The following is a 9141-nucleotide window of genomic DNA, read 5'->3' as shown; positions in this document are numbered from 1 at the left end:
CTACACCTAATGTTTTATTTATTTAAATAAAATTTACTTTACTATTTTTTTGACACACTCAGACATGATTTTTGGCGATTTGAATCAGTTATCCATCTTTTACTACATCACCATCGAGTGTTTATTTAATTGAGAGTGCTTTATAATTGTCTTAGATTCTATTATTACATCCACAATTCCCTCAACTTGCTTCTCAACTTCTATTAATGTATCCATAATTCCCATTTTCAAGTTAAATGAGTACACAACAAATATTGGCAATAGTTTCAACACTTCTATTAGAAAACAAAGTGGCATGCATACCTCTTTTGCAGCACAAATGCTGGAAATAGTTTCAACTATAACAAGAGCCATTTTCAAGTCAGATGAGTACACAACAACAAAAAAATACTCTCTTTGGATAGGCAATTAACTACCTTTAATAAGACAAGTTCTAATAATATTGAATCCCAACACCAAATTAAGGTGCCTCTATAGATATAAATAAAAATAGAAATTGGTGTAAAAAATAGAAATAAAATCTAAATAAACGGATAAGGAACTATGAAAAAAATGTAAAAGGTAAAGTTTTAGAGCATATTATGTTATCTCTTACCTAGTAGCAACAATATCATTGGAGTCATTGTCTATGAAATTGTAACCGTTGTAATCGTAGTCGATATACTTAGTCGAGTCATAACTGTTATAGTCAAGAGACTCTTAATCAAGTGAAACATAGAAACGTATCTAGGAAGGGATATCAATCAAAATGGAGCATCGTCGAGAATATGAGACTAAATAGAATAAAATTTCCATAAAAAATGCAACAAAAATAATGAAATCAGAGATCATCATACATGTCCATATATACATCAAAAGCATTATTTTCCATAGATTGGAGATTGTGCAATAAAACATTGACTAGTCGAATTTCTTTCTTCAATAAGTGCGGTCAACTGAATAAACAATAGTTGCTTTTAATAATAGAGATATTGTGATGTTAAGGGGAAAACAAGTTATCTAAGATATTATCATCTCTACTAACTTGTGGCAAATCTGTTTGATGAAAAGCCTAGAGGGAAGTCCACTAGTTTTAGCAAGCGTGAACAAATTTATACTCAAGTTCTTTGCTTTGGACCGATCGACTAACAATTTTGATAATATAACAGTTGATACATGACATATAAACAATACCATGGTACTCATGAAACCAATCGAATTGAATAAGAGAATTCAAACAATTTCTTACAAAATATCTAACGCATCCATTGAATGAAGTAGATGCTCGGATTGGCCTACTACCGAGTTTAATGATTCCAACTCAAGATTTTGAATATCTGAATTATCCTCCGCCTTATAAATTATGTCACTAACAGAGCTAGTTCTAGGTTCAACACATCCATATTTAACATTGACCAACGAGAATTCTCAAACAATTCGCTAAAATCTCAATAATACAACACATAGTAATATAAATTAACCAGATGCGCTAGATTAATTTATAATTGTACCTCAAAAGAAGAAGCGACTCCCGTTAAGAGGTAATCAAACTGAATATACCAAAACTCTAATTGGCTTCTACACGCAAATTAATTAATTCTCAATGACAAATGGGTATGAAAAAAATTCAAATAAAATGATTACCTTATCGGGTGCGAAATGGAATTTGGAGAGTCGAAGAGTGACTTCGATTGTTTCGCGATAGAGTTTGCAGAGTTCGGAGAAGTGAAGTAGAGTCGAGAAGAGACTCGCGTAACCATAACTTGTATTATGTTAGATTTTTCAAATTGAGAAAAAAGAAATATGCCAAGTAGTTATGAGCCTAATAAATATTCATTCTTAAATTTTATAAAATATTTAATTTATTATTAGTTATATTATTTTTTACTTTTGATTTAATTAAATTTAAGTAATAATTAATTAAAAGATATGTGGTTGGTTAGGGTATAAAAAAATTAATAATTAAAGTTTAAATTTAATAAAATTTTAAGTCAAAATTAATTTTTAAAAAAATTAAAATAATAAAATAAATATTTATAAAGTTAATTTAAATTTTGAGTAACAAAATTATAAAATTTTCAACCAGAATATATATATATATATATATATATATATATATATATATATATATATATATATATATATATATATATATATATATATATATATATATATATATATATAATAAAAATTGTTGTAATATTGACAAAACTTTTTTATCTTTTTTTATTTTAACCAAGGATTAATACGAGTTGGCATCTAAGTACTAAAAATATGTTGTTTTGTTGTGTAGTGCGGCTGGTTTCTAAATTCAGTCATTTTTTTTATTATTCACATTACAGTTTATTTTTTCAATCATTTAATAATTATAATTTTTTTCTTAAATATTAAAATGATAAATGACTAGAAAAAATATAATTTTTTTTATTCTCTTCTCATACTTTTTTTCGTGTCAATAAGGTAAGACCGTCCTCAACAACCCTAAATCACATTTTCTCCTTAATCTGATGGTTTTCTAAACCTGATTTTGAGTTTAACTTCCCAAACTAATCTACTTTTTTTCATTTATTTCTTAACTAATCTAGTTTACTGTTAAAACTCAATTTCTTTTTTACATTTTAAATTTATTATATATATATATATATTTAAATTATTATTTTAATAAATTTGATTTAACCAGCATATTCGAATCGAAATGGATAATCCACAAAAAAACCATCATTTGTGGGAGGTGTGACCAATAAGGTCATACGAGACATAGCGAATATTTTCTTGAGCAAAATCGTCAATAATTTAAATAAAATAATTTAAATAAATGATGATTGTAATCATTTGCATGAATGGTTATTTTGTTATGATTAATTTATTTTAAATTTATTAGTATTTATTAGAATGTTAAAGAGAATATTTATTACACTATATAAATAATAATTGAAATATAAATATATATATATATATTAAAATATAAATAATTAAATTTATAAAAAACAAATAATAAATTATATTATATATCAAAATATAAATAATCAAATTTAGAAAAATAATAATTTAAAATATATATCAAAATATAAATAATTTAGTTTATACAAATAATAATTTAAATATATCAAATTTATAAAAAATAATTTAAATATATATATATATATATATAATAAATTTTAAATATAGTAAAAAAATTGAGTTTAAAAAAAAAAAAAATTAGATTAGTTTGAAAAGTTAAACAACAAGTTAGTTTGGAAACCCAAAATGAGTTTTTCTTATTTTTTCTCTCCTGCAAACCCATATTTATTGTTTGTACTATAGCTAATTTCAATTTTTTTTTAATTTAATCCCTACAATTAATTTAGCTATATTTTATAAATTAAATTTATTATTTTAATTTATTTATATAAAATAAATTCATTTATATAATATTTTTTATATAACATAAATTTATAATAATGTTTAAAAAAATTATAATAATATAAAAAAATTATAATATTGTTAAAAAAATTATAATAATATTAAAAAATTATAATAATATTCAAAAATTATTATAATAATGTTAAAAAATTATAATAATAAACAATATTTAATTTATGTTTATTTTTTTTAATAATATATATTTTTTTATTTTGTACCATGTTTTTTATAATATTTATTTTGTGTATTCTGTATTTTATTTTATATTTAAATATAATTATAAAAGTTATAAATTATAAAATACAAAATATAATTATAAAAATTACAAAATACATTACAATAATACACAAAATACGAATAATTTTTATTTTAAAAATTTATCTTCTTTTTATTTGTTCGAATAATTTTTATTTTAATTTCAGGTATATATTTTTTTAGTATGTGTATTGTAATTTTTGTATTTTATAATTAATTTATAATAAATTTAAAATAAATTTAAAATAATGGGTTAATATTAAAATATTGTGGTGTAATTTATAAAAATGTAAAATATATGGGTGGTATTAAAAATATATAAAAGTTGATGTAAGGAAGAATATTATAAGAATAATCTTTTGTGTTTAAGAATAAATTTTTCGGTTGGAGAAAAATTATTATTTGATATAATATTTACACTAAAAATTAGTTTAAAAATAAAATTTTCTGTTAGAGATAGTTTAAGTTGTCCTATTTTTCTCAATTTTTCTCATTCTATCCCTCTTATATTAAAATATTTTTATTTTTATTTTCTAATTTTTTATTAAAAAATTATTTAAAAAAGTTATTTTAAATAAAAAAAATATTAAAAAATATAAACTAAATAGAAATCTTAAATAACTCGATGAATGAGAGTAATCCAAATAAATCATAATTGCAGAAGTCCTAAATATTTTTTCAAATAAGAATTGTCTTCCTCATAGCCAAAATTAATTTCTAATAATTTGTTGAAAGAATGATTCCAAACGGATATCAAGCGTCTTTTATTTATTTATATATATATATATATATATATATATATATATATATATATAAATAAAAGCAATCTTGGTTAATTCACAAACCTACTCTCCTTCCCAGGAATAGTCGAGTGGAGAGAGAGAGAACAGAAATGGAGACAAAATCAAAGTTCAGGAGAATATGTGTCTACTGCGGCAGCAGCGCAGGAAGAAAAGTTAGCTATCAAGAAGCTGCCGTAGAGCTCGGCAAAGAACTCGTAAGAATCTCACTTTTTTTTTTTTTTTCCCTCTTTCTTTCTTGATATGTCACATTTTACTTGTACTTGTTTTAATGTGTTCAGAATCGATCATATTCAAACTTGTTTGATATTTCCATTAATTTCTTGTTCCACTATATGTTTTTGTTGGATTTCATGACAATGTTTAGAGGGATAACAATGATTCCAAGCTTTTAGGCTGAATTACAAAATACTACGTGTGAGAGAGAGAAAAAAAAAGAGAATGGGAATGAACGCTAGCTGTAACCAGCTGCCTGTCGACAGTTCGAGCAGCTTTCTTGCATGATCACATTCCCTTCTCTCTCTCCTTTTTTTTTTGAAAAAAAATATCCCAAAAGCTAACATATGTTCTCTTCTTTACCACTCCCTTCTCTATTTTCTTTGTTTCATAAAAAGAAAACATAGTTGAAACAGCCATAGCCATTTTCTTTGCTTCTTCCTTACCTAAGTTCGTATTCATAAAACAATGCAAACCTAGCTATAAATATCATCCTTTAAACTGGCTCCAAAACAATAGAAAACGTCTACAAGGCATTTTCTGTAGTAATTGGCAATTTATAGAAATAGTTGTACATATTTAACATTTAAACAATTATAATAGAAGATTTAAATTTATTAAATAAATGGGAAAATTTAATAAAATTAAAATTAAAATTTTAACCAACCACTAGTAATAGTACATTATTATGGGCGGTTTTTACTGCGTGTTTTAATTATTATTACTAAATGTGTAGGCTAGTAGGAATAGGATGTGTATAATTCCTATGCTATACGCTATGACTTGTTCAGGCTTATTATTATTATTATTATGGCTCTATAATAATAATGACTATTTATATTTAAATATAAGGCTGGTGGGCCTATTTGTGGAGGTTATGTAATAAAAAAAATATATATTTATAAATATAATGGGGATGATGGAAGTCTGACACGTGTTTATGTATGTTTTGATCAATGGCTGTGTCTTGGAAAGGTGGAGAAAAGGATTGATTTGGTCTATGGAGGTGGAAGCGTGGGTTTGATGGGTCTAGTTTCTCAGGCTGTTCATGATGGTGGGCGCCATGTTCTAGGGTAAAGTTTCATATCTATAATAATAATAATAAATATGTCATAACTTCTCAAATGTTTTATTTATTTCCCGAGAAAAAGACATCATTACAATTTATTTTTTATTTTTTATATATTCTTTGAAAATATCTCATAAGGCTTTGTTTTTTATTAGAAAATATTGATAGGTTTTCCAACAAAAACCCAATAACATAATAATATGGATTTTTGAATGTTTATTTTCTTTGGACCCTCTTACCGTAGGCAGAAGAATGGATAATTTGTTGAATTTCACCGGCAGAGAATGAATTCAGAATTATTTAATTTTTTTTTTTTTAATGTCATGTTTGAAAGTGATGTTTGGAAGAAAAAGAAAGGCTTTTGTAGTAACCAGATTAGAATGTTTGATTTTTGTAGTAGCCAGTTTAAAAAGTTTGACACCTTTTCCGGCCATATATGACTTTGTTTTGATCTCCTTTTTCTTTTCCCACTTTTGTCTTACAAAAGCGTCTTAACTGACACATGTTGTTGCACCCCGGGAGATTTGGGGGACAACCAATTATTGCACTTTTTTCCTTCATTTGTTTAAAAAAACATTTTAATGCAGGATTATCCCAAGAACTCTTATGCCCAAAGAGGTAAATTCCGATCTTTTGTAATAGTAATAATAATAATAATAATAAAAGATTGGATAATTCTTTTGTGAGACATATGATTAAGGTTGTTGTATTTATGTCTCCTTCTAAAATGAAATGTCATCTAAATTAGGAACATTCAATTCCTCCCCCACCTAGGACAACTTCAATTAATTACTCCATAATAAGCTCTCCCCATCAATATATACTGCAATATTATTGTTGTCTGTTGTAGTGTGGGGTCAGCCGATATTTTTAAGATTTTTTTTTTATGAATCGAACAGTTAACTGGTTGTACAATTGGAGATGTGATACCTGTTAACGATATGCACCAAAGGAAGGCCGAGATGGCCCGTCAAGCTGATGCCTTCATAGCCCTTCCTGGTAAATACAAATTTAATTTCAAACTTTTTAATTTCATAATCTCCAACAATATGTGAAAAAACAACAATATTTTTTACTAATCATAGGTGGATATGGAACTTTGGAGGAATTGCTGGAAGTTATCACATGGGCTCAGCTTGGAATTCACCGCAAACCAGTACGAACATATTATTACATGTCTTTAGTAATGTTTTATTTCAATCTTTTGTCAAATAATGTCACCTATGTCTCATGATGTCTCACCATTCGCAACACTGTCTTGGTCCATGCTTATCCATGTGGGGGGTTGGTTGTATTGGGGAAAGATAAAACATATATTTATTAGTTTAATTAATTCTTAGCATTTATTTCTTGACTTGTAACAAATAATTAATTTTGTAATGCAAGGTGGGTCTTCTGAATGTGGAGGGTTACTATAATTCTCTACTGTCTTTCCTTGACAAAGCTGCGGATGAAGGCTTCATCTCCCCAATTGCCCGTCGTATTGTAGTGTCTGCCCCGACTGCCCAACAGTTGATTAGGGATCTTGAGGTATAATTTTTGATTAATTATAATAATCTAGATTTAAGTGAAATTGATAAACAGTTGATTAGGGAGCTTGTGGTATAATTTGTGATTAATTAATATAATCTAGTTTGACGTGAAATCAATAATTAATTTTTTTAAATTTGGTAGGAACAAGTTCCTGAGTACGACGACTTTGCGACGAAGTTGGACTGGGATGAGGTGAAAGTACTAAACTACCCTGCGGCCGACTCTGGTCTAACAACGTAAACATGGAGCTTGAAGCGGTCTTTTTGGATATTATAATAATATACACCGCAGATATATAGTTTTATTATTAGGGTTTGCAGTTGCATCGATTTGGACTTTTTGTTGTTGTTGTTGTGGGGATTGGCTCTGTAACTCAACTTATATACTTTTGAGGGAAGAAAATGAAAACTATTAAGGTTATTTTGTGTTTCTTTCTTTATTGAGGAATTCAGAAGAGTTATTTTTATATAATTTTGTTAGAATTATTTTTAATATATATTGTTTAGTAATGGTATATTAGTTAGTTATTATGTATAAAGATTAAAGCTTAATTAAAATTATAAATTAAAATATAATGGTTATAGGCGTTTGTAACAAGATGGCAAAATATATTTTTCTTAATTATCTCAAATGAATTTCATTTTTACAACTCTGTATATGAAATTACAGACTTTTCATATGCTTGACTTTTTAAATGTATATTAAATAGCTCACACGCAAATATCTTGATTATTTCACTCATCCGTAATTATGGCTCTAGAAATATTAAACATCAAAAAACCAAAAACCTTATTAATTTAAGTTTATTTAACAAAATTTTCCCTTAAACTTAAATATTTTTCCCATCTCTCATTTTAATCAGTCTTTCACAACTCTACGGTAGTGTGATCGGTAGTGCCTTGGTGAATATGTTAGCGGCTTGAACTCGACTTTCAACATGCTCCAGCTCAACATTTCCTTTTTTGACTTGTTCTCAAATGAAATGAAATCGGACATCAATGTGCTTGCTCCTTCCGTGATTAACCTGGTTCTTTGTCAACTCGATCGCCGACTTGTTATCAACTCGAATCACAGTCCCTTCATCTCGGATCACTCCTAAATGCCTTAGTAAATTTGAAATGCAGACTACATGACACACGCTTCAAGAGTCCGCCACATACTCTGCCTCACAAGTCGACAAAGTTACAATAGACTGCTTATTTGACAACCAAGTAAAAGTTGTATTTCCGAGTAGGAATACATAACCCAAAGTACTTTTCCGGTCATCAACATCACCACACCAATCACTATCAAAGTAACCCATTAATCGGTAGTCATCTAATTTTGAATAGAAAATACCGAGTGAAAGAGTTCCTCGAATATATGTCAGAATTCTCTTCAAGACCTTCCAATGTGTATAGCTTGGATCCTCCATGAATCTGCTTGTTATCCCAACACTCAACATTAGGTCGGGTCTCGTGCTTGTAAAATACCTTAGACTTACGACTAAGCTTCGATATCTCCTAGCATCAGCTCGTTCTCCTCCATCAAATTATGAGAGTTTAGTGCATTGTTCCAATGGAGTTGAAACTGGGTTGCAGTCCTCCATTTTAAACTTCTTTAAAATTTCAAAGGCGTACCTCTCTTGTGATATAAAAATACCTTCCTCCGACTGCTTCACTTCTAGGCCAAGAAAATATTTCATCAAACCTAAGTCTGTCATCTCGAACTCCTTCTTCATTACCTCCTTGAACTCCTTAATCAGTTTTGTGTTGCTTCCGGTGAATATGAGGTCGTTGACATAGAGAGCGACTACCATCATATCATTTTCTGATTTCTTTGTGTACAAGGCATGCTCGTACGAACATTGCTGGTACCCATTTTTCTTAAAATATTCGTCAATTCTCT

At 27.4% G+C, this 9141-nt stretch overlaps 1 protein-coding gene across 1 annotated transcript; it reads left to right on the top strand.

The window, feature by feature from the left end:
• Nucleotides 1–4502: 4502 nt before the first annotated feature.
• On the top strand, nt 4503–7494 carry LOC124936268 (cytokinin riboside 5'-monophosphate phosphoribohydrolase LOG7-like). The gene is made up of 7 exons (XM_047476751.1): nt 4503–4633; nt 5628–5725; nt 6309–6339; nt 6621–6720; nt 6807–6877; nt 7108–7251; nt 7396–7494. Exons 1-7 carry the CDS (start codon nt 4529–4531, stop codon nt 7492–7494), a joined length of 648 nt encoding a protein of 215 aa, XP_047332707.1. The 5' UTR covers nt 4503–4528.
• Nucleotides 7495–9141: the final 1647 nt, after the last annotated feature.

Source organism: Impatiens glandulifera, chromosome 4 (assembly GCF_907164915.1).
Source record: "Impatiens glandulifera chromosome 4, dImpGla2.1, whole genome shotgun sequence".
In the NCBI taxonomy this organism is placed as follows: Eukaryota; Viridiplantae; Streptophyta; class Magnoliopsida; order Ericales; family Balsaminaceae; genus Impatiens; species Impatiens glandulifera.
Note: the sequence above shows the minus strand (reverse complement) of the source record. Positions and strands in the feature narration are given on the sequence as shown.

What these genes read in the sequence shown, in the direction of transcription:
- LOC124936268 (XM_047476751.1), top strand. Translation starts at nt 4,529, where the DNA reads ATGGAGACAAAATCAAAGTTCAGGAGAATATGTGTCTACTGCGGCAGC. An exon ending in TGCCTTCATAGCCCTTCCTG is followed by an intron (nt 6,721 to 6,806) that starts GTAAATACAAAT and finishes TACTAATCATAG; the next exon opens with GTGGATATGGAACTTTGGAG. An exon ending in AGTTGATTAGGGATCTTGAG is followed by an intron (nt 7,252 to 7,395) that starts GTATAATTTTTG and finishes TAAATTTGGTAG; the next exon opens with GAACAAGTTCCTGAGTACGA.